Source organism: Brassica rapa, chromosome A05, assembly GCF_000309985.2.
Source record: "Brassica rapa cultivar Chiifu-401-42 chromosome A05, CAAS_Brap_v3.01, whole genome shotgun sequence".
NCBI lineage: Eukaryota > Viridiplantae > Streptophyta > Magnoliopsida > Brassicales > Brassicaceae > Brassica > Brassica rapa.
Window position 1 is genome coordinate 2,095,482 of NC_024799.2, and position 23,380 is coordinate 2,118,861.

Genomic DNA, 23,380 nt, shown 5'->3' on the forward strand with positions numbered 1-23,380 from the left:
GACAGCGAGTTATGTAATTATCCAACACATAACGCAACAATATTGCTACTGGATTGGGCTTTTAAAAAGGCCCATAAAAGCCCAAGACGAGCGTGGTCAACAGTCTTGTTTCTCAATTACTGAAATTTACAGTTTTTACCATTCTCAGAAGATACGCAATCATCAAAGTTGGTAGTAAATAAAAAAAAAAAAACTGCCGCTCATTCTCTTCCTTGTTCGTCTTCTTCTTCTTCTAATCTTTACTCTCTCAGATCCGCCATCGTTACTTCCTCTTCAACAACCACCACAGTTATAACTTAGTCAGAGTTTCGAAATTTCGAATCTTTTCTCCTGGTTGTTCGATTCAGCGAACTTATAGATTCAAGCTCAAATCTTGGCTTTACTCAAAATCTTTGGATATGCCTGCCTCCAAGAAGGTTGGCTTGTTTTGAAAATAATCTCCTTTCTTAATGTAATCTTAATTGTCTATTTTCATAAATGTCTGAAATTTTGGAGATGTTTTTTTTTTTTTCAGATTTCCGACAGGAACCACATAGGACAAGTGTTCAACAAGTTGCTGAAGCAGATTGGAGAAGCAGAAGAGGAGTTCGAGTTGCCTGATTGGTTGAACAAAGGGAAACCAACTCCTTACATCTTCATCAAGCGCAGTATCCTTTCTTAAGTCTTTTGAAAAATTCAATTTTGGTTTGTGATTTGAATTGTTGTACCCTTAAAGCTAGTTTAAAAGATACATACTTGACGAAGAAAATCAAGAAGAGGGTTGAGGATGATGGAATATTCTGTTCTTGTTCCTTGTCCCCTGACTCTTCTTCTTCTTCATCTGTGTGTGGTAGTAACTGCCATTGTGGGTATGTATGACTCAGTTTCTTGAACTATGTGAAGAGCATTTACAAGCATGGTTTAAGTATATTCAATCTTTGTGCGTTAGGATGCTATTCTCGAGCTGTTCTTCCAGTTGCAAGTGTGGGATTGAGTGTAAGAATAAGCCGTTCCAGCACCGTTATGTCAAGAAGTTGAAGTTGATTCAGGTAATTGTATAGATAGTTTCCTTAGGATTTTAAAGGCTTTGTTGTTGTGGTTGTTGGTTTGTTAATATCATTTGTTTCTTGTAGACTGATAAATGCGGATCAGGGATTGTAGCAGAAGAAGAGATTCAACAAGGAGAGTTTATCATCGAATATGTAGGAGAAGGTAAATGTTGTGATGACTTCTTTGATGTTTTTGCCTCTCTGATGAATTTATTGGAACCTGTTTAATTGATATTGTCTTCTCTTTCTTCAAATCTTTTGGCTTGATGATATAGTTATAGATGATAAGACTTGTGAAGAGAGGCTTTGGAAGATGAAACACCGTGGAGAGACGAATTTCTATCTGTGTGAGATAAACAGAGATATGGTGATTGATGCCACTCATAAGGGAAACAAGTCGAGATACATCAATCATAGTTGCTGCCCTAATACGCAGATGCAGAAATGGTTTGTTTCTTGTCACCATCATTGCTTATGTATGTTTGAGAAAAGTCATAACTTGGTTGTTCTTTTGCTTGCTATTAGGATCATTGATGGCGAGACAAGAATCGGCATTTTTGCAACCTGTGACATAAAGAAGGGAGAGCATCTGACTTATGACTATCAGTAAGATCATGGCTTATGTTTCCTCTAGTTGAATGAATGAAGTTAATTTCATAATTTTCAAGTTTGTATAACTTGTTGAGTTGTGAACTTGTGATACTAATGAGACTAGAGCAGGTTTGTTCAGTTTGGTGCAGATCAAGACTGCCACTGTGGAGCCACAGGTTGCAGAAGGAAGCTTGGGGTGAAACCAAAACCTAAATTACCTTCGGATGAAGCTCTTAAGGTAGTGGTATCCGAAGTAGCACAGACACTGCCTGAGGTATTATATAGATTCTGTCTTTGCCATTGAATAGTTTAACTCACACTGAGATTTTGTGTGTTATGAGGTCTAGAGACTTAATTTTTATTACTTTTTTTTTGGGTAGGTGCATCAAAATGGCGCTATACATGAACATGATGAAGGTTAGTATTGATATTTTTTTGTTTGTTTCAGCTCTATTTGCTAGAGTAGCTTAGTATGTTTGTTTCTCCAGGAAAGCCATGGAACAAGCTTGAGCAAGGGCAGCCATGTCCTCATAACTGCATTGGTGTGGTGCTCAGGTTATCTCGCACCAGGAGTGATAGGTATACTTACACTTGCTTTTGACTTTCAGATTAGTTTTTACTGACTCATGCTATGTAATGAATTACTGAGTTTTCTTTTAATGCAGGTGTTTTTGCATCATTAGAAACTTTGATGCGGTTACAAGAAAGCACGCGGTATGTTTCCATCAAAGCCAAGAATACTTGTTCTCACCTTTAGCAAACGCACTCTTAATTTAAGACCTCTGTTAACCTTTTTAATAACTTGGGTCCAGGTGATGTTTGAGGATGGTGCTACCGAGTTTATCGACATGTCCAAAGAAGAAGATTGGGAGATTCTATCTGACTAATAGCGTTTTTTGAAGGTGATTTAAAATCTCTTTTGGTTGATTTTTCTCTATTAACATAACATTAGAATTACCAGCAGCATGGAGTATTAAATTAGTTCTTCTCTGCAGATTTCTTTGGAGAAAAAAGTTGAGAAAGCTATTGGTGCAGTGGCCTTGTTTGTTGCATCTAACTTGACCTGTGTCATACTGTAATGTTCGTAAGATTATACATAAACCATATTTGTAATTTCTTCTACATCCCTTATTTTTCATCAGCATCTCAAGATGATGATGAACTAGTCTTGCGAGAACTTTGTGAGGTATATGTATGACATTATTGCATGTACTCTTGTTGTAATCAAAGACTGCTTTACCTTCTAATGTTTTGTCAAACTTCTTCAAAATTTGCCATGAGCTTGTTTGTAACAGCTCAAACTGTATACAATTAATGAGAAAGTCTGTGAGGTTCAACAACTAATGAAGTAACAGACCGCTAATAGTTAGCACGTGCAGCAAGTGCTACTGTGTCGGCGCCGACAGAAGCCTTATAAGACGGTTTGAAAAATCCAATCAGTTTGGTTTTTTGAGATTAAAACCTGACGACTTGCTTTGCGTGGTAGGTGGCGAAGTGAGTGGTTCTGCTACTACACCAACTTTAAAGCAGGGGTTGGCGAAAGACAGCGACACTTCTACTTCGTAGTTGGTAATAAACTCATCTCGTATGATTAAAAGTTAATATTAATAGTCAGTGAATGATACCTAACTTCTTGGGATCTCTGTTACTATAAAGCAGTGAGCAGAAGAAGAAGTATAACTTGTCCAAACAAGCAGGAAGAAGATCATGAAGGTGATAGACAAGATCCAGTCCCTAGCCGACGAAGGCAAAACAGCCTTCTCCTTCGAGTTCTTCCCTCCCAAGACCGAAGACGGAGTCGACAACCTCTTCGAGCGTATGGACCGTATGGTCGCCTACGGCCCCACTTTCTGCGACATCACTTGGGGAGCTGGTGGATCCACCGCTGATCTCACGCTCGACATCGCTTCCAGGATGCAGAACGTTGTCTGCGTGGAGAGCATGATGCATCTCACTTGCACTAACATGCCTGTGGAGAAGATAGACCACGCGCTTGAGACGATTAGAGCTAATGGGATTCAGAACGTGCTTGCGCTTAGAGGTGATCCTCCTCATGGTCATGATAAGTTCGTTAAGGTTGAAGGAGGGTTTGGTTGTGCGTTGGATCTTGTGAATCATGTTAGGGGGAAGTATGGTGATTACTTTGGGATCACTGTTGCTGGTTATCCTGGTATGGTTGCTCTCTCTCTCTCTCTCTCTCTCTCTCTCTCTCTCTCTTTCTCTTGTCGGTGTGTGATTATGTTCTGAACGGTTTTGAAATGCAGAGGCTCATCCTGATGTTATTGGTGAGAATGGGCTTGCGTCTGATGAAGCTTATCAGAGTGATCTTGAGTACTTGAAGAGAAAGGTCTTGTCTTCTTTTTTTATAATTACTGTTTCATCAATATTTGTCTTTTGAACTTGGATCATTGTTTTGTTACAGGTTGATGCTGGAGCTGATCTGATTGTTACTCAGCTCTTTTATGATACTGATGTTTTTCTCAAGTTTGTGAATGATTGTCGGCAAATTGGTATTAAGTGTCCCATTGTTCCTGGGATCATGCCTATTAATAACTACAAGGGGTTCTTGCGTATGACTGGTTTTTGTAAGACCAAGGTATGTTTTGTGCTCTTATTCTAATATCAAGGGGCTCATGCAAATGAATAATCTTGAAGCTTTAAGGTTCCTTAGTTCTGATTAGCTAGATTAAAGTATATATTATTGTTTTCAGAGAAACAATTGTTTTTTTGTATGATGGTGATAAGTGACATGTTAAAGGTAGATTTTAATGTTTTTGCTCTTTAATCTAGATACCAGCTGAGGTTATGGCTGCCTTGGAGCCTATCCAGGATAATGAAGAAGCTGTGAAAGCCTATGGTATCCACCTTGGAACAGAGATGTGCAGAAAGATCTTGGCTCATGGAACCAAGTCTCTTCATCTCTACACATTGAACATGGAGAAGTCAGCTCTTGCTATATTGATGGTTGGTACTCATTTTCTACTACTACCTGTTGTGATACTAGTGGAGTATCCTAACGATTGTGCTGATGTTTGCAGAATCTTGGTATGATTGATGAGTCAAAAATCTCTCGTTCTTTACCATGGAGACGCCCAGCAAATGTTTTCCGTACTAAGGAAGATGTGCGCCCCATTTTCTGGTAACCACACTTAGGTTCTCTCATGTTCTGGTTATGCCTATCCACAGATCTTAATCGATAGAGAATATAAATCTTTTTGAAGGGCAAACCGTCCGAAGAGCTACATTTCTAGAACCAAGGGCTGGGAAGACTTCCCACAAGGCAGGTGGGGTGATTCACGCAGTGCCTCATATGGTGCACTCACTGATCATCAGGTACTATAGTGTTTCATTGCATATTATGTAGTTGTTGAAGATTGTTAACGGTAACATCTTCTTGTGAACTAAAAAGGCTTTTGTTGTTGTTAGTTCTCGCGTCCACGAGCACGTGACAAGAAGCTTCAACAAGAATGGGTTGTCCCATTGAAAAGCGTTGAAGATATTCAGGAGGTACATCAACAATCTTTTCCTTCACTCCCACCTCAAAAAAAAAAAAACTAACACTTACAATATAACTCTCTCACGTAACAGAGATTCAGGGAGCTGTGCCTTGGAAACTTAAAAAGCAGTCCATGGTCTGAACTGGACGGACTCCAACCAGAGACAAAGATCATAAACGAGCAGCTGGTGAAACTCAACTCCAAAGGCTGCTTGACCATCAATAGCCAACCATCAGTCAACGCAGAGAGATCTGATTCCTCAACTGTTGGTGAGCTCTCAATAAGTTCCCAATCTCATTGCTAGTGCAACTAACTCAAAGACTCATCAATGTCCTTTTCACTTCTGTGTGGTTTTGCAGGATGGGGCGGTCCTGGTGGATACGTATACCAAAAGGCTTACCTAGAGTTCTTCTGCTCAAAGGAGAAGTTAGATGCAATCGTTGAGAAATGCAAAGCTTTGCCATCTATAACTTACATAGCCGTCAACAAAGGAGACAACTGGGTATCAAACACTGCACAATCCGATGTGAACGCTGTTACTTGGGGTGTTTTCCCGGCTAAGGAGATCATTCAACCAACCATTGTGGATCCGGCTAGCTTCAAAGTGTGGAAAGATGAAGCGTTTGAGACTTGGTCAAGAAGCTGGGCTAACTTGTACCCTGAAGCTGCTGACCCTTCAAGAAACTTGCTCGAGGAGGTCAAGAACAGCTACTATTTGGTGAGTTTGGTTGAGAATGACTACATCAACGGTGACATATTCAGTGTCTTTGCTGATCTTTGAGAAACAACATCTGTTTCCTACGGCTTTCATGATTTGGCTTTTGTAATGCCTCTTTAAAATATTGGGATTATTATGGTTTTATATACATCATGTTATTTATCATCATTATCATATTGATTTGGCAATAAAGTTTTATTCATAAAGAAAGGATCCGTTTCATTACCTACGTGACACAAAGTTGCATGAAAGAAGCCTAGACTATGATTAACCCGAGTTTTTAGGGTGGGATTTTTAGTTTCGGTTAAGAACCGTTTTTTAGTTTTAAACAAAAAAAAATTAAAAACGTCTCTTAAATAAGAGATATAAGAGCCGGCTCTTATCTGAAAAGTGAAAAAAAATAAAGAAAATAAAAAAATATCAAATCATGAGTTAAAAACTCGAAATTAAGAGTTCGGGTTAATCATTCTTATTCTTCTATCTTCTGAGCTACAGTGAAGTCATCTCTTTAATTTGACTAAAAGTCAACGATAATGAAATTGCAAAGAGCCCCAACAACTTCAATAGTTTACATTAAATAACCTCTCACATATAACCCGACGCTCCTTATTGGGCCCACTTATTAAGAGGCCCAGCAACATTAACCAGGCGTTTATATGATTAATTAATTAAAGTAACCACCACTAATCAATTACAAAACATATCCTCTCAACTTTCACGGACCAGGAGAAACGTTGTGCTTAGTGAGCGTTACCCTTAACGGCTACTTTCTTCTCTTATTACTTTTTTTTTTTGAATCCACCTGTCTTCGTTTTTCCCCCTTTCTTCTTCTTCCTCTTCGTTCTAGGGTTACGAAATTGATTCAATCCGATTTGATTTTTTTGTGATTCGATTGTAAATGGAGGCGAGAACCGGCCGAGATCACCCATCGACACCCGCAGCAATCGCACCGGCGGCTGCTCCTCCTCCGCCGTCTACACGGCGTCCGAGGGTGAGAGAAGTCAGCTCGAGATTCATGTCTCCGGTCTCTTCATCTTCCTCCTCCTCCGCCGGAGATCTCCACCTATCGAGTCCCAGACATCATCATCATCATCACCACAATCATCGATCGGTCTCCGTTCAGAAGTCGAGACGGCAGTTGAAGCTAGCGGAAGGCGACGAGAACCACCGCCCTTCCGAGACGGCGCGTAGCCTGGACTCGCCGTTTCCTCTCCACCACGACGGAGGGAAACACCAGCAGCAGAGTAGTAATCGATCTAAGCCGTTGAAGGAGAACGGTCACCGCCTCGACACTCCGACGTTACCGCCTCCGTCTAGATCTAGACTGAACCAGCAGCGTCTGCTTACCTCCTCCGCCGCGGCTAGGCTTCTCCGGCTATCGGTCTCCTCCACTGACGGTGAAGAAGACAAATCCAACGCCTCGGATCTGTTGCGGAGCCACGCGAAGAAGGCCAACAACAGTCAAACCGCGTCTCCTCTCCGGCGATCGCTGAGTGCTTCTTGCGATGATACGTCGTCGTTTCGAGACGCGAGAGCTTCGTTGTCGTTGCCTCCTGTGGCACCAAACTCGAAGGCTCAAGCCGATGCGAAGAAGCAGAAGAAGGTTTCAGGGCAACAAGCTGATGCACACTCTCTCAAACTTCTCCATAATCGCTACTTGCAGTGGAGATTCGCTAATGCGAACGCTGAGGTCAAAACGCAAGCTCAGAAGGCACAAGCTGAGGTCAGTTTCTACTCTGAGAATCAAAAAGATTGATACTTTAGCTAATTATATCAATGATGGTTATTGGACAAGTCTATTGGTTATAGTTACAGTATGAATTTGAGATTAACATCAGTTTCAGAAGTGAGTGTGTGTTCTTGTCTTTGACGCTGAGTTCTTTTTTCTTGCAGATGATGTTTCACTCCCTTGGTTTGAAAATGTCAGAGCTCTCCGACTCTGTAAAGGAGAAACGAATAGAACTGGAGAGATTGTTGAGAGTGAAAGCTGTTAAGGAGATTGTGGAGTCTCAAGTAAGTTCGCTTATTAGACTGTTTTTTTTTTTTACTCATTGAGAATTGTTGACTAATCTCTTTGAACATCTATGCAGATTCCTTATTTGGAACAGTGGACAACAATTGAAGATGAATACTCGACATCATTATCAGAAACATCTGAAGCTTTACGCAATGCTTCACTGCGGCTCCCTCTCGATGCTGATATCAAGGTCTATAATGTTCGGATCAACTATGATAATAAACTTGTTCCTTATTTTCCATAACTTGTACTAACCCACTTCAACTTTTGCTTCTCAAAACCAGGTTGATACTAAAGAGTTAGCAGAAGTACTTACTGGCGCTTCAAAGTCTGTTGAAGGCATTGTACAAAACATTGGACATCTTTTGCCTAAGGTTAGCAAACTACTATGTGTTTGGCTCTACCTTATAACATGAACATGAATACATTTGAATGTGGATTAACATGTGTTGATGCATTTTGCAGACACAAGAGATGGAGACTTTGATATCTGAACTAGCAAGAGTAAGCAGCATAGAGAAGGCATCAGTACAAGATTGTGGAGTTACACTACTGAAGACACATTCAGCTCATGTATAAACCTGAAACATAGAATCTTACATAACTCTTTGTTCTTTTTCAGTTGCTGAAGTCTGACAAGTGTCTTTTTCTTATGCAGATTGAAGAATGTTATCTTAGGAGTCAGCTTATTCAACAACAACAGCACAAGAAGTGTGTACTTCAAAAATAGAAAAAGTTTTGTTTTACATGCGGATTATATGTTCTGATCATTATATTGTAACCATATTAATAAAGAAGTAATGGAACTGCTTTTAACCAAGCTAAACCGGATCCAAATTGATTTAAATTCTGTAGAAGCAGTGATTCTCGAGTATTGATTGGACTTAACCAAGCTAAGCCGGATCCAATTAATTAGTTCTGTAGAAGAAATGATTCTCTAGCAACCAACTTAACCTTTACCCACTTTAATTATGAACAAAAAAGGAGCAATGAGTATTGGACTTAACCAAGCTAAGCCGGAACCAATTAATTAATTTTGTAAAAGTATCGCAAGAGGCCCAGAACAGGCCCATTAACTAAGACGAGGCTTAAAGCCTTAAACTCTACCGATGAGATACGCGTATTAAAAAGCAACGGCTCCGATTTAATCTCACATACTTCATTATTGAGTCGGTGGAGGCGGAGCAATTCATTACAAACGAAAGACGAAATCTTCTGAAGCGATAGGAAGAGAAGAGAAAGAGGAGCAATCATGGGGATGAAATTTTTGAACAAGAAGGGATGGCATACGGGGAGTCTCCGTAACATCGAGAACGTGTGGAAGGCTGAGCAGAAACAAGAGGCCGAGCAGAAAAAACTCGAGGAGCTCCGTCTACAGATCATCCAGGAGAAGGAACGTTCTGAGTTTCGCGCTCTCCAGGAACAAGCCGGTCTCATCCCGTAAGTCTCTTTCATCGATCCCAATCGATTTGAGCTGGATCTAATTTCGAAATTAGGGTTAGGGATTAGGGGTTGTATCTTATGATTTGGTTGTTGATTTTATTAGTAATTGTGATCGAATCGGTGATCCAAATCGATTTGGGTTAGATCTAATTTCGGAATTAGGGTTTAGGGTTTAGAGATTGTATCTTATGGGTTGGATTAAATTTTAGTGATTGTGATATAATCAGTGATTTGAAGTTGTGGGTCATTCTAAAAATCGTATTTTTTTTTGTATGTTCTTACAGGAGACAAGAGAGGTTAGAGTTTCTGTATGATTCAGGATTAGCTGTCGGGAAAGGGAGTGCGAGTGGTTCTGGTGTGTCGTTTCAGAAAGAAGAGCAGCCTTTAGCTAATGCTGCGGAAGCTGGTAATAATGCTGGTGAGAAGCCAGATCCTTCAGCTCCTGGTGCGTTGTTTGAGGATAAGACTCCCTCTGCTAATGATTCTTGGAGGAAGCTTCACTCTGACCCTCTGCTTCTCATCAGGCAGCGCGAGCAAGAAGCTCTTGCCAGAATCAAGAACAACCCTGTGAAGATGGCTCTTATTCGAAAATCTGTAAGCTTTACTTTACTTGCAGGGTTTTTGAATTTAAATTTTATTGGATGTTGTTTGTGTTGTTGCCTCGTTTACCTTCTATAGCTACTGACCTGTTGGAGAATTTTCTTGTTAATAGGTGGAGGAGAAGGGAAAGGGTAAAGATGGAGACGCAAAGGAGCGCAAGAAAAAGCGTAAGCATCGTAAGCAATCCAGACACCATTCTGATTCAGAGGAAGATTCTGGTGAAGACACTGGAAGAAAATCACGTCATCACAGAGCATCAGGGGATCATGACAAACACTACGATAGGGAAAGTCGTGATAAGCACTATGAGAGACGAAGGTCTGACTTAGAGGATGAGTCCAGAAGAAGAGAGAGTCACGATAGGCACTATGAGAGACGGAGGTCAGAGTTGGATGATGAATCAAAGAGAAGAGAAAGTCGTAGAGAAGATCGACCCAGTGAGAGGTATAGGAACCACTCTCCTTACAGCAGCCGTTTAGAAAGGGAAAATCTCAAGAGTTGTGGTGAAGATGACAGAAAAAGGAAAACAGAGGATTTAGACAATGTCAAGCCCCCCTCGAGGGAAGACAATGGATTCCAGAATAGACGCCGGAAGGGTGGCTCTAAACTGTCAGAGGAAGAGAGAGCTGCTAGATTCAAGCAAATGCAAATGGACGCAGAGGTGCACGAGGAGCAGAGATGGAGAAGATTGAAGAAAGCTGATGAAAGCGATGCAGTGGAAGCTAGCAAGAACAAAAACTCTTTAGGCAAAAGCTTCTTGGACGAGGCTAATAAAAGTGTGTATGGAGTTGAGAAAGGTGGAAGCTCGACCATTGAAGAAAGTGTGCGTCGCAGAAGCTTTTATTCACAGCGTGGAACTGAGGCTGAAGGCAATGCTTTTCGCCGCTGAATGAACAAATATCATATTCCAGTACAAGTTTTTTATTTTGGAAATGTAACAAATCAATACTATTAAAACAACGGTCTTTTCTTTACATTCCACAAGTGTGCCATTCAAAATATATTAAATATTAAGAAAATTTAATTGTCTACATTTTCTTGAATATATATTTGGAAGATTTGAACAAAGAATGTTCCTTAATAAATAATAACCAAATGTCAATATTTTAGTAAATTTTAAATTGCCTAATATTACACATAATTTGGATTGAATACACTTTTTTTTTTGTAGGTGTGATAGTACGTAGATTATGGGGGTGATTGGTTGGACTGTACTGTAAAAAAATTACTGTAGAATTTGTATTGTAAGTGTATTGGCTGTAGCTGTATATTTACTAAAGTATATTTTTCTGCAGAGATTTTTGATGTAGTTATGATAACTGTAACTGTACATTATTGGCTGTACTTTTGTAAAATAAAACATGATTGGATAAAATGTGTTGTAGCTGTAAAAAAAAACTTTTCTGTTAATTTAAAAATATAACAATTTATAAAATCTATCCAAAATAAAGAAAACCATCTAAAATTAAAAAAAAAAATAGTCAAAGGAAAACCACCATCTAAATAATAATAAATTTATCTACGAAAATTTCATAAATTTATTGCAATCTCATCTCGAAAGCCTTCCATGTATCATATATACATATAATAACACAAATATGAAACAAACAGAGTAATGTTTAGTCTTAGTCGCATTTGAGAAGCGTGAACTCATAATTTAAACCACTATAGTATTGAATTTAGTTGCTTCTGTTTTACTATTAGATTTTAGAAATTGAAACGCTGGAAATAAGGATGCCAAATCTGAATTGTGGGTCTTTGACCTCTCGGGATCCACTAAAAGCATTAACTTAATCATATGTTTGGTTTTCTTACCGATGGACAGGTGTAGCTCCAACAGGCAATAGTTGTTCTTCTTTCTCACGTGATTTGGAAAACGTATTTGAAAATTTAGTTTTCTAGACTTAATGCTTTGAAGAAGAAAAGCTATGTATTTATAAAAGCTAGGTATTTATAAAACAAGTGTTACGTTAGGGTTTTCCTTACGTCGTATGTTGATGAAAATAAAACGTGGGTTTTTTTTTCAGTTATGAGTTTATTTTTTCTACAGCCCAAATTATAAGGATGTAGGATTTTTGTCTAAAACAAATAGAAATGTTAAAGTTTTACTTTTTTTGCTGTATCTTGAAAAAATAAAGCTACAACTTGATTGGCAAACATTTATTAAATTTTGCTGTAGACTTTAATTTAGAAAATAAAGCTAAATCATGATTGGTTAGGATTAGTGCTTTAGGAAAAATTAAAGCTAAAGTACTAAGTTAAATCCCAACCAATCACCTCCTATATTTTTACAGACTTGCTGGTTTGCTGGGCTTTAGATATGATTACAGCAAAACTTAGTTATAATACTTTTCTGTGCAATCTCAATTAATTAAATCCAAACAAATGAGCAACTCATACACATATCAATTCTATTATATGAAAACAATTTTGAAATTATATAAGATACTATAGATTATGCGATTAATTTCTTTTACACATTCCAAAATAAGTGTTCAGTTTCTACACTTAAATAAAAAATTGAAGTATTCTTACAATTCTAATAAAACAGTAAACACATTTCTAATAAATGATTTCTTATCTAACTTTAAACTAGAAGAAAAATGAAATATATCACATATTAAAAATTTTCTTAATGATCCAAAGTTTTATCTCACCTAGAAATAATTAGAATAGTTTATGTATATGAATTTAAACAGATTATAGACAAACATTTTCAAAATAGAAAAAAACGTTATAAAATTATAATTATCATAATTTGTCAACCATAAAATAAATTGATGCGTTGAAAGAACGAGTCAAAATCTTTTTTATTTTTTTAAATTGAAATTTATAAACAAAATAAGTACAATATTAAAACGTGGATTACCGATAGCTACGTTGAGCCATTTCAAAAATACTATGTTTAGATATATGGTAGGAAAAACTCATATTTATTTTAAAGTCGATAATCATATTACAATTACATTAAAACTGCGGATCAAAATCTAGTTATAAGTTAAAAAAAAATGAATTCTCGTTTTGTATGTTTCCGATTCTAGTAGGATATGTTGAGCAATTTCTAGTCTAGGCATTATAACAGTCTAAAGACCCATAACGTAGCCTGATTTGAGAGCGGTCCAGTCCACTTTATTAGTGTGTAATCTAACCTATACTAAAAGGAGGATATATTGATCAGAGAGGATGTCCACGTCAGATCAAAAAAACAGCCAATCATATGCTTTTAACTTACCACGTCAGCTCATTCATTTTCTTAACACAATCTTATCGTCTCTTCCTCAAATATTTGTCGGTGACTTTTCCTTTGCACTCTACGGCGTCGAAGTCTTCGCCGATCGACCTCCCCACTATCAAGATCAATAACTGTATCATTCAAAACAATACCCTCTTCAACTTCTTCCCTTTCCCCAACCTAGCTATATATACAGTGAGATTCAAGACCAAAGTTCCTCACATCCTTATCCCCGAAAGCACCAGCGTGATTGAACTCCAAGGGTAAAGCACGACCATGATATCAGGTCAGGTGGGATGTGCATCTTTTCATTTCATCTTCAGTTCTGATTGCTTCATAATTAAGTTCCACGATTTGAACCCATATACTCTTTCTTATGCAGATCAACCATTGGGATGAAGTTGTTGTCACAAACGGCCTTCAGATGGATGAGGACGAGGATGATAATGAGGAAGATGACCAAGAAGTAGATCACCGAAATAGAGCAAATAAAAACGGTATATGTGGTTAAACGACTGCTCTCTGTTTATATTATAAAACTAAAACCACGAAATCTGATTTTGGTGGTTTCACTTTTTTTTATTCTTTTATTGCAGTCATCAGCTGGGATGTTGGGTTAGTGTATGCGGAACCACGAAGGTTTGTTAATATTAGTTTCTGACTTTATATTACAAAATTTATATTTTCTTTTCCTTGACACAAAGAGATTAAGAATTCAAGGTTAACATCAACGATTTATAGTTGCAACTTGACAGACAGTGACTGAAGAAGACTGGACTATGCATGACTTCTTGGCCCAATCATCCTGCAATGATCAAGGTGAGATGCTCAGAGGTGTCAACTGTTTCATTTTGTTATAAGTGTGGTGTATATACACTACTCCCAAACGTATCTGATTATTTTTCATGTTTGCTCATTCCAAAAGGTATTCCTTGGAAACAACAGTGTTTGCGATGTAGAAAACCATGAGCTGACGAAGGCTGGTTTATCTTCTTGTGAGACCTGGATTTGACTATCATAAGAAGGCTGGCGCCATGAATTCGTTGGTAAATAATTATGCTTAATCCTTGATTGTATATTTTAAACTGATATATAATGGTCTCTCGCAAACTTATTGATTCTTTCGTCTTTTCATGTTCTATATATTCAATTGAAGATAGGAGTCTCGGGGTTTCTATCAATTGTGCCTTATTCTTTTTAATGTCGACTGTGATCACTACATCTACAATAGCAAAAATCTAAGAGAAGCAATGTGTTTCGTGGTGGCTTCTAAGTTGGGAAAGAAGATTTGTTATGATCACTACCCTCAAAGATTCGATGGGATCGGTAGACACGACAGATACAGTAATGGCAGCGTTGTATTTTACGATGTAAGTACACAAAACTTCGACCACCAGATTCACCACCTTCCTTATCTTAGGTCATAACCTAAGTCTTACTAATCTTAATTGCTTCTTTATCTTGAGCCATAACCTATGTCTTAGTAATCTTAATTGCTTCCTTATCTTGAGTCATAACCTATGTCTTAGTAATCTTACACTCTCACTACGGCACTGTTTTTTTTTTTGCTACCATTAGCTTCATTGAAAGAAAAAAGAACAATAGCATCGGTGTTGGAGCTTCGCACGAGCCACTGAAGTGATTTTTTTAACGGACCCAAATACGTTTTTATCGGCCAGCTTACCTTAATTACTAATATACTATTTGAAGCACTTGAAAGTTGAGCCTACAGATCCAAAACAAGGCTTTCTTGATTTTTGTTATCCCCGACGACAAAGAGACATTTCTTACGTAAGAAATGTACTATGTATTATCTCTAGACATTTCTGCAATATTTTTTGAGGAGGTAGGAAATGGGGAACCTGAGTTTAGAAACTCGGACTTACAGCTCGGGCTTGCATCTCTTGAAAAAGTGTCTCTGAACATTGCTAGACGGGCTGAACAAGAAAGTGCAACCGCTGCAAGAACCATGGTCACCCTCGATTTAGAATCTGGCATCTCACTTAAAGGGAATTCCAATAGCAAATATAAATATAAAATGCAACGCAGATGAAGAATTCCACTAAATTATATGATCATTGTAGATATAGATATGGATACCAGTGGGAGCCAGATTTGGTGGGATCCTTGACACCAAACGCAGAAAATTCAATTGGAGTAATGGTTGAAGTTTACTGGCAACAAGATGGGTCGGGGTAGATGGCAATAGTCCACATCTTCACATTGAGTTTTGTGATTGTTCAATGTGACAAAAATATCGCAATGTATACATGTTACAGACACAAGTTCGTGACTGACCTTTTTATGATAGGTTTTGTCTTTCTCAACAGTTATATGAACCTATAGAAGATGTCAAATAATCTAACAAAATAACTTTAACTCTTTAATTTAGTAGATAAGTAAATAAGCTGCATGATTTTTTTATGTTTTTCTGCCCGGCAGTATCATGTTTTGTTGAAATATATACTTTATCTTTTTGTATTTAAATTGATGTTACAAGTTTTTCACATATAATAAATAATTTTAATTGTTTTGGGTTTTGTTTTACTATTTATTTAAAAATAAAAAATAAAACGCATTAATAAAAATCAATATAAAGAAATATGCATCATCATTTTAAAAAATACAAAAGAGTAGTATTTTCCTTCATAGATCTCTAATGATTTTAAGTATATATAATTAAAGGGACAAAAGCTACTAAAAAGACATTCTAATATTAGTCAAAAAATTTTATAATATTAATAATTTTATTTAATATTTTTGCAACTGACTATTTTCGATCATATTATTTAAAAATCAGAGATAAATGATTAAAGGCAAGTTATGTAATTTCATAATGACCAACACAAGGAAATTTTGGAGGAAATTGATGAAATTTCATTTTATGGTATTTATAAATGACAAAATACATGCAAATTTTTAGATAATCATAAAGTATGAATGATCGGAAAAACCAATTCCTCGATAACAAACATTAACAGGAAATAACTAAAGGTAAAAAAAACATAATGAAACTACCATGTACGATATTTTATAATTTTTGGGATATTTTCAATTGTCACTAGCAGTTTAGACTTTCGTCTTCTCTCAGATTGTTGATAGACTCATAAGTGATAAACCTAAGTAGTACTAAAATGAGAATGTTAACCTTCTTTCATGATGAATTATGACACTTCTACGTTATAATCATTTAGTATTGTGGTTAAGATGATTCTGAAATGCGTAGATCATGGAGAAGGACTTCAAGTTCTACACTATGATGAAGGGTAAAAAAGTATGAAACACATTATGATTATTTTGTTGATAAGTTTAATGTAAAAATATAGGTCATTAATATCAGTATAAAGATAAGGCAACAATGTAATATAAGTAGCTTCACTATGTATATTGGATTGTGTTATGTATATAGCACAATTTTAATTGTTTATTACCATATATACATAGTAAAAACATTGTACTTTCTATGTTTACCGGATAAAATAAACCAGACATTGAAGAAATTAAGACAGAGGAGTCCAATATATATTTTCCATTCAAAGAACCTCATTGAAAATTATTTTATTTTATGTGTGTTATAACAATGATAGTAAAAAAGTATTATATTAAAATTTATTTCTAGATAATTAATTTATATATATGAGTGTTCGATATGAAAAATATTTAAGTAAATGATTTTAAAATTCAATTAGTTCATTTTTTAATTTTGTATATTTGTAGTAATTTTGACATTTGAACTTTTTTCAGTCAAATTATTTTAATATTTAAACTAATTGTATTCTATCATTTGCGTCCGAACATAAAATTATCCAATATAACATTGAAGTGCACTTCAAAATTAAATTCCAAAATAATAAAACATAAGATGACATATACACTCATATACTAAGTTATTTTCACATACTAAAATATTTAATATTTTCTAATAATACATTTAAAAAAATAAATACACTTATTTTTTTTTATTTTTTTTGTGAGCTGCTCATCTATACATAAATGTTTTTTTATTAAAAACTCTACATGTCAACATAATAAAAAGTTCTACTTAAATAGAAAAAGATGAAAATTTTATGATAATATGACAACAAAAGACTAATAGGATATCAAAGTTGATTTTGTGTAATTGTTTTTGGATGCTACATTATTTAAGATTTATATAAGAGAATTCTAGCATTTTGTCTGAATAATGTATTTTTTTGAAAAAAAAATGCTCAAGTTAAGATGATTTAAACATATAAACGTTAATTAATTGTTCATAAGTAATTATCATATTTTATTTTAATTTGTCCAATATTACATCGAAACAATTAAATAATATAATATAACACAAAAATAAAATTAATTAATTATAAAAATTAATTTTTACGTAACATTTAACATACAAAATATATAAAATATTATAGACAAATAAACCGCGCGTAGCGCGGTAAAACCTCTAGTAAATAGTAAGAGCTGGTGGGAGGTTGAAAATGTGGTAAGAGTGATCCATATCCGTGAGGCCGTGACATGTGTAGTTAAGCACGATACTCCAAGATTCCACTTTGGCACCTTTTATGGAAGATGAAAGCCACTTTTTTTTTTGTCTTTTAAATATATTTGGTTTCTATGTGCTATTTTTTGTCAACCTTTCAACTAAGAAGAAGATTTTGGTTCAGAGATTATACAATTGAAGTTTTGCCATATGAAATCCGACATTAAGGTCGTTGGTGTGTTATAAATCCAGAAGTTCACATGTATTGAATTGTGTATGGTAAGATAACAAACAACTGATGAAATTTAAAAAGAACAAAAGTGAGTTGGGTTGTTATGGAAACATGTTTGCCGTGTGAGACTTTTTTTAACCTTGCTATTTTTTTTCTCTCATAAGATTAAGCCATCCAGGATAAAAGTTTGCAAGAAGGTTTCAACTTTCACGTGTTGCCTAATTTGTACAATGATGATTCCTGAAATATCTACTGTAGTGGTGCACAAGAATCTTAATATTGTAATAAACTTGATAGAATATTCTGATGAGAAATTTATAATTGTACGATTTCACAGGCAAAATAGACAAACAAGTGTTTTGGCCAATAAGAATTTAATGGCATAGGACATGAGTCGGCTTTAAAGAAAAAGAAGAGAAATACAAAAGTGAAAAATGAAGATGTAACAGAATAGAAAAGGAAATGTGTGGAGCTTGAGATTAGGATTTGGGATGATCTATTGTCATTTTGTCTCCCTACTAATAATATTAACCGACAAATTAGTTTTTAGTGGCTTATTTTTTTTTACTTTACACTGTTTTTTCACATTGTGGTGCTCTTACCCCCACCCAATCAACACCGCCCTTTATTTTCAATCTTCATAAACATATATAAGTATTTTTTTATCTTAAATAGTGATCGTATTGTAGTGGATCATTGATGGTATAGTTGACTCACTCATTTCAAATATTATGGATGATATATGTTTTTCTTTTGTTTTTTGTTTTTGGTAATACCGTTTTAGTGTATGTCTAAGGTCTGCAGAAGTGTGTATATATATATATATATATATAAGGTTGTGGTCTAGAAAATGAGGAGTAAAATTTATTATAGTAATACAAAATGTTTTATGTAAAGTTAGTAATTATCATTCTAAGATGCTAATTATTTGATTTATGTTAAATCTTAATAAACATCATCATTAGGCAATGAAAAAAAAAACAAAAGGAACAATGTAGAGACTTGTCTTTCATCCCTCCAATGATATGATCTTATGTTATCTAAGTTTTGATTTACTAATCCAACTTTTTTCTTGTCACTACTGTAATAAACCTAATAAAGAGAGATTTATAATCATTTCTTCAAATAAAGATTTTGAAATCCCAATACACACATTAATGAGAGTCAAAAGAGTGGAATGTTCAGTTTCAGTAAGATTTCCTTTTTCTATAAAGCTGGCAGTAAAACAAGATAACATAGAGTTGATTACGTATAAAGACACTTTTTGACTTTGCTTTACCTTTAGAGACACTTTCCCCTGGAAGAGCACTTCTTAATACAGATGAAGATATTTGAGACACAATTGCCCTTGTTCAGTTAAAATAATGAAACAGTCTCGTTAAAGATTACTTACGAAAAAGAAAAGTAACCACCTATTTGTTATGTCTGGACAAAATATTATTAGAGTGAAGTTTTTTTCTATTTTTGTTTTTATTAATACACCCCCCCCCCCTAATTCTCTTTTGCTTGTTTTTACAAAATTTAAAATATAAAAATAAATATATTTGGTATAATAAATTGTACTTTTTTATTCTTTATATTTTGAGATCCATTTTTATATAGTTTTTAAATTTATAAATAGATAATATTATTTAAATCCAAAAATACATATACATGAAAAGTGTGGACATGTAAGTCATGGACGGATAATTCGTGGACATACAAGTCGTGGACGGATAATTCGTAGACGGATAATTCGTGGACATACAAGTCGTGGACGGATAATTCGTGGACATACAAGTCGTGGATGGATAATTTGTGGACACACAAGTCGTGGATAAGTTAATCCGAAAAACAAAAATATTGTTTTGTGGATGGATGTATGAATAAAATGTAATGGATGATGTGATATGGCTTTGATTTTGAACATTATAGATACTTACCCACTGATGCTATATACTATAAATGTATCCACCAAAAGTCGTTATATCTTCTTATAAGTAGCTCTGCAAAATTTATAAAACCTGATGTTGGAAACAAAATGTGGGCGTGGACAAGTAAAAGCTCTGCAAGATAATATGTTTTGTGACATGATTTTGGAAACAAAATGTTGTGGATAGCATCCAGTTAACAAAAAGATGTGGACGTGGACAAGTGAAAGCTTTTAAAAGAAGCTATGCAAGATTTGTAATACCTGATAGCTTATCGTAATGATAGAAATGTGATAGAAACTGTATAATTTTTATTATTTTAAAATTATTTTTGCAATTCTTTATTATTTTGTTTCTAAAATGTAAAAACACAGATAATATATAAATCATGTCTATATATATATATATTTGATATTTTATAAAGTTTTATTTAATTAGATATTTTATAAAATTTTATTTTATTAGATATTTTTATGGACATAATAAGTGTGGATGTGAATTTTGGTAATAAGAGAATTGTTTAATAAAGTGTATAATTAAAAGTATGGGACAAAATCAAGAGAATCTATAAGTAAATTAAAGAATGTTGGGGTAAAACTGCGTATAACCAAACATTTAAGGACCATTATGTCAAATAGAAGAACTTGACCATTGTTGCTTCACGAGGTTTCTCCCTGAAACCAAATCGACGACGAAGACTCCGACCGGCCGCCGCCATGGCGGAAGGGTTCCGAGTATAACGACTATCGTGAATGATCAGTCGCAGATTGAGCTTGGCTGCGGCTCACTTCCGGTTGCGGAGAAGCTGTAAACGACGGAGGTGGCTTGGACAGGAAAATCAGTCGGCCTGTTGCAGAAGAAGTAGTTCACTATTTCTCAGAAATCGTTGCAGTGTGAGATTGAGAAACACAAAGAAGATTAAGCAAGCCCACGGGTTAGTGAAGGAGATAACGGTTGAACAAGTCAATAGCATATAAATCAGTAATTTCCCTCTAGAGCATCAAACTCAGAGAAGATGATTGCTTGATTTTGGTTTTTAAAATTAAATCAATAATGCAAAAAATATATATTCAATTTAGGAAGAAAAGGTAACGAGAGAGATAGTTGCAGGGTAATATAGACATTGAGCAGCTAAAATGTGTCTGGCAAGTGGAAAGTGACTCTAAAGGTAATTGTAAACTCAAAATGTGACTCTGAATGTAATTTTTTCGATAACATATCTAACATTCGAATTATTCCAGAAAAAGATTCTGACAAAAAACAAATTTAACAGAGAGACAGAGAAGAAAGCAACCAATCAAATCTTACACAATAGAATCCAAATTTACACTTGTCTTTATTTCAAAAGAATCGTCCTTTTATTACCGAAGTGTTTATTGGTTCCAAGAAGAACTAAACGCACAATCCAAAGAACCTCTCATCTTCTCTTCTTCTTATTCTCTTTCTGTAATAAAAAAAAGCTTAAACCTTTTCTTGAGTTTCTTTAACCATGGCAGCTAATTGCAAAAGGGTTAGCTTCTTGCTCGCTCTGGTAATGACGGTGGTGGTTACTCTCTGTTCTTCATTCGTCTCCGGCGAAAATGAGGTTTCCGATCTTAAAATCAGTACCCACTTGAAACGACTCAACAAGCCACCTCTCAAATCCATAAAGGTAAATAATTTCACAGAAAGTTTCCCTTTTTAGCTGAGTTTCCGCAATAATTTATGGTTTGGAACAGAGCCCAGATGGAGATGTAATCGACTGTGTCCCAATCACCGACCAACCAGCTTTAGCTCATCCTCTGCTCATTAACCACACTGTCCAGGTTCACAAACTCTTCTTCTTCCGTTTTGTCTCTACTCTCTGTGATTCTTGTTCTTGAGTGTTTCTTACATTGTTAATGGGCTTTTATAGATGAGTCCAAGTTTCAACCCGGAGAGTGTCTTCAGCGAGAGTAAAGTTTCATCAAGAACCAAGAATCATCAACCTAATGATATAACTCAGCTCTGGCATGTCAATGGAAAATGCCCTGAGAACACAGTTCCCATCAGAAGAACGACAAAGCAAGATCTTTACCGAGCCAGTTCTGTCGAGAGTTTCGGTATGAAGAGTCAGAAAAGTATCCCTAAGCTCAAATCTTATGACACAACTGGTGTCCTTCCACAAAATGGTCATCAGGTAATGTTTTTTTCTTGTCATGCATTTGCATTACCGTTTGAGTCTTTTAATTCTAACTCTTTTGGATTTGATGTAGCACGCGATAATGTATGTCGAAGATGGTGTTTTCTACGGTGCTAAAGCCAAGATTAATGTATGGAATCCAGATGTGGAGATGCCTAATGAGTTTAGCTTGGCTCAGATTTGGGTTTTGGGTGGAAACTTCAACTCTGATCTTAACAGTATTGAAGCTGGCTGGCAGGTGGGCTTTTCGGTTTCTTGTAATAGAAGTTAGATTTTGTGTTTCTGACTCAAAGATTTGTGTGTTTTCAGGTGAGTCCACAATTGTATGGTGATAATCACACAAGGCTCTTCACTTATTGGACTGTAAGTTTCTATCTCTTTATGTGTTTTAGTTTATATACATATATTTTTATTTTCAATATATTTTTTTTTCAATATATTTTTGTTTTAGTTCATTGAAGTACCATTATTTTGTCTCCCCTGTGAAAAAAAAACAGAGTGATGCCTACCAAGGCACAGGCTGCTACAATCTTCTATGCTCAGGATTTGTTCAAATCAATAGGGAGATTGCAATGGGTGGATCAATCTCTCCTTTATCTAGCTATGGAAATTCTCAGTATGACATTACCATACTTATCTGGAAGGTAAACCAACAACAAGAATCCTACTTGTTTCCAACTTCAAATCTTTTGAAAGCATTACTTAGTTAATACTGCATAATATATACATTTTTTTTAACTAAACCTACTTTTAATATGTAGCCTAATGAGTACATGGTTTTAGTTATGTTCTATTTATTCAGTTTGTTTTTTTTGTTTCTCAGGACCCAAAAGAAGGACATTGGTGGTTACAATTTGGAGAAAAGTACATAATGGGATACTGGCCAGCTTCACTCTTCTCTTACTTATCAGAAAGTGCATCAATGATTGAATGGGGAGGTGAAGTTGTGAACTCGCAGTCCGAGGCAGGACAACACACTACCACTCAGATGGGAAGTGGTCGGTTCGCAGAGGAAGGTTGGGGGAAAGCAAGTTACTTCAAGAACGTTCAAGTAGTTGATGGATCTAATAAATTGAGAAACCCTGAAAATCTTCAAGTGTTTACTGATGAAGAGAACTGTTACAATGTGAAGAGTGGCAATGGAGGTTCTTGGGGAAGTCACTTCTACTATGGGGGTCCTGGTCGAAACCCTAATTGCCCTTGAGGAGCTGTTTACTTTCTTGCAGTGCACATCATTCTAAATTAATCATTAACTTGTATAAAACATATATTATATACACATTCTTACATATATTGTTTTCAGATTCACCAGAGTGGATTAGGGTTTGTTTATGTCTTGTTTCAGAGTGTTTCTCTGTTTCTATGGAGTGAAGAGAAGATCCACTTCTTTAAAGAACATGGTCCCATGTGTATACTGAAATCTTTATGATCATGTATTTATAATTGCTTTGTTTTTATAATTGTTTTTACAAAAAAAAATGTA

General features: G+C 35.6%; 5 protein-coding genes across 6 annotated transcripts; all 5 read left to right on the forward strand.

The window, feature by feature from the left end:
* The first annotated feature begins 148 nt into the window (after positions 1 to 148).
* LOC103866771 (histone-lysine N-methyltransferase ASHH3) lies at positions 149 to 2,866 on the forward strand. The gene is made up of 13 exons (XM_009144750.3): positions 149 to 416; positions 515 to 647; positions 728 to 848; positions 929 to 1,028; positions 1,113 to 1,191; positions 1,304 to 1,475; positions 1,554 to 1,634; positions 1,749 to 1,893; positions 2,000 to 2,036; positions 2,108 to 2,198; positions 2,285 to 2,333; positions 2,432 to 2,521; positions 2,615 to 2,866. The coding sequence occupies exons 1-12, from the start codon at positions 399 to 401 to the stop codon at positions 2,504 to 2,506; spliced, it is 1,101 nt and encodes a 366-aa protein (XP_009142998.1). The 5' UTR covers positions 149 to 398; the 3' UTR covers positions 2,507 to 2,521; positions 2,615 to 2,866.
* A 229-nt stretch (positions 2,867 to 3,095) lies between these two features.
* LOC103866772 (methylenetetrahydrofolate reductase 2) lies at positions 3,096 to 6,059 on the forward strand. Of its 2 annotated transcripts, XM_033292423.1 has the most exons (10): positions 3,096 to 3,188; positions 3,279 to 3,789; positions 3,884 to 3,966; positions 4,042 to 4,215; positions 4,410 to 4,583; positions 4,658 to 4,758; positions 4,841 to 4,952; positions 5,046 to 5,126; positions 5,208 to 5,385; positions 5,476 to 5,897. In XM_033292423.1, exons 2-10 carry the CDS (start codon positions 3,327 to 3,329, stop codon positions 5,895 to 5,897), a joined length of 1,788 nt encoding a protein of 595 aa, XP_033148314.1. In that variant the 5' UTR covers positions 3,096 to 3,188; positions 3,279 to 3,326. The 2 variants fall into 2 exon arrangements, with proteins under 2 accessions (XP_033148314.1, XP_033148315.1); XM_033292424.1 differs by lacking the exon at positions 3,096 to 3,188 and having other exon boundaries at positions 3,327 to 3,789; positions 5,476 to 6,059.
* A 237-nt stretch (positions 6,060 to 6,296) lies between these two features.
* LOC103866773 (protein ENDOSPERM DEFECTIVE 1) lies at positions 6,297 to 8,671 on the forward strand. Its single transcript, XM_009144752.3, has 6 exons — positions 6,297 to 7,557; positions 7,728 to 7,847; positions 7,925 to 8,041; positions 8,136 to 8,225; positions 8,317 to 8,424; positions 8,510 to 8,671. The coding sequence occupies exons 1-6, from the start codon at positions 6,733 to 6,735 to the stop codon at positions 8,579 to 8,581; spliced, it is 1,332 nt and encodes a 443-aa protein (XP_009143000.1). The 5' UTR covers positions 6,297 to 6,732; the 3' UTR covers positions 8,582 to 8,671.
* A 337-nt stretch (positions 8,672 to 9,008) lies between these two features.
* Positions 9,009 to 10,927, forward strand: LOC103866774 (pre-mRNA-splicing factor CWC25 homolog). The gene is made up of 3 exons (XM_009144753.3): positions 9,009 to 9,291; positions 9,579 to 9,888; positions 10,007 to 10,927. The coding sequence occupies exons 1-3, from the start codon at positions 9,104 to 9,106 to the stop codon at positions 10,781 to 10,783; spliced, it is 1,275 nt and encodes a 424-aa protein (XP_009143001.1). The 5' UTR covers positions 9,009 to 9,103; the 3' UTR covers positions 10,784 to 10,927.
* A 10,155-nt stretch (positions 10,928 to 21,082) lies between these two features.
* LOC103866776 lies at positions 21,083 to 23,329 on the forward strand. The gene is made up of 7 exons (XM_009144754.3): positions 21,083 to 21,387; positions 21,455 to 21,541; positions 21,631 to 21,894; positions 21,971 to 22,135; positions 22,207 to 22,260; positions 22,395 to 22,541; positions 22,721 to 23,329. The coding sequence occupies exons 1-7, from the start codon at positions 21,226 to 21,228 to the stop codon at positions 23,099 to 23,101; spliced, it is 1,260 nt and encodes a 419-aa protein (XP_009143002.2). The 5' UTR covers positions 21,083 to 21,225; the 3' UTR covers positions 23,102 to 23,329.
* Positions 23,330 to 23,380: the final 51 nt, after the last annotated feature.

Bases quoted from the DNA above. Each gene is read 5' to 3' on its own strand.
- LOC103866774 (XM_009144753.3), top strand. From the start codon at position 9,104: ATGGGGATGAAATTTTTGAACAAGAAGGGATGGCATACGGGGAGTCTC. The intron at 9,292-9,578 runs GTAAGTCTCTTT...ATGTTCTTACAG, and splicing joins GAACAAGCCGGTCTCATCCC to GAGACAAGAGAGGTTAGAGT. The intron at 9,889-10,006 runs GTAAGCTTTACT...TCTTGTTAATAG, and splicing joins TGGCTCTTATTCGAAAATCT to GTGGAGGAGAAGGGAAAGGG.
- LOC103866772 (XM_033292423.1), top strand. From the start codon at position 3,327: ATGAAGGTGATAGACAAGATCCAGTCCCTAGCCGACGAAGGCAAAACA. The intron at 4,953-5,045 runs GTACTATAGTGT...TGTTGTTGTTAG, and splicing joins GTGCACTCACTGATCATCAG to TTCTCGCGTCCACGAGCACG. The intron at 5,127-5,207 runs GTACATCAACAA...CTCACGTAACAG, and splicing joins GCGTTGAAGATATTCAGGAG to AGATTCAGGGAGCTGTGCCT.
- LOC103866776 (XM_009144754.3), top strand. From the start codon at position 21,226: ATGGCAGCTAATTGCAAAAGGGTTAGCTTCTTGCTCGCTCTGGTAATG. The intron at 21,388-21,454 runs GTAAATAATTTC...GGTTTGGAACAG, and splicing joins CACCTCTCAAATCCATAAAG to AGCCCAGATGGAGATGTAAT. The intron at 22,136-22,206 runs GTGGGCTTTTCG...GTGTGTTTTCAG, and splicing joins GTATTGAAGCTGGCTGGCAG to GTGAGTCCACAATTGTATGG.
- LOC103866773 (XM_009144752.3), top strand. From the start codon at position 6,733: ATGGAGGCGAGAACCGGCCGAGATCACCCATCGACACCCGCAGCAATC. The intron at 7,558-7,727 runs GTCAGTTTCTAC...TTTTTCTTGCAG, and splicing joins CTCAGAAGGCACAAGCTGAG to ATGATGTTTCACTCCCTTGG. The intron at 7,848-7,924 runs GTAAGTTCGCTT...ACATCTATGCAG, and splicing joins AGGAGATTGTGGAGTCTCAA to ATTCCTTATTTGGAACAGTG.
- LOC103866771 (XM_009144750.3), top strand. The intron at 1,029-1,112 runs GTAATTGTATAG...TGTTTCTTGTAG, and splicing joins AGAAGTTGAAGTTGATTCAG to ACTGATAAATGCGGATCAGG. The intron at 1,894-1,999 runs GTATTATATAGA...TTTTTTGGGTAG, and splicing joins TAGCACAGACACTGCCTGAG to GTGCATCAAAATGGCGCTAT.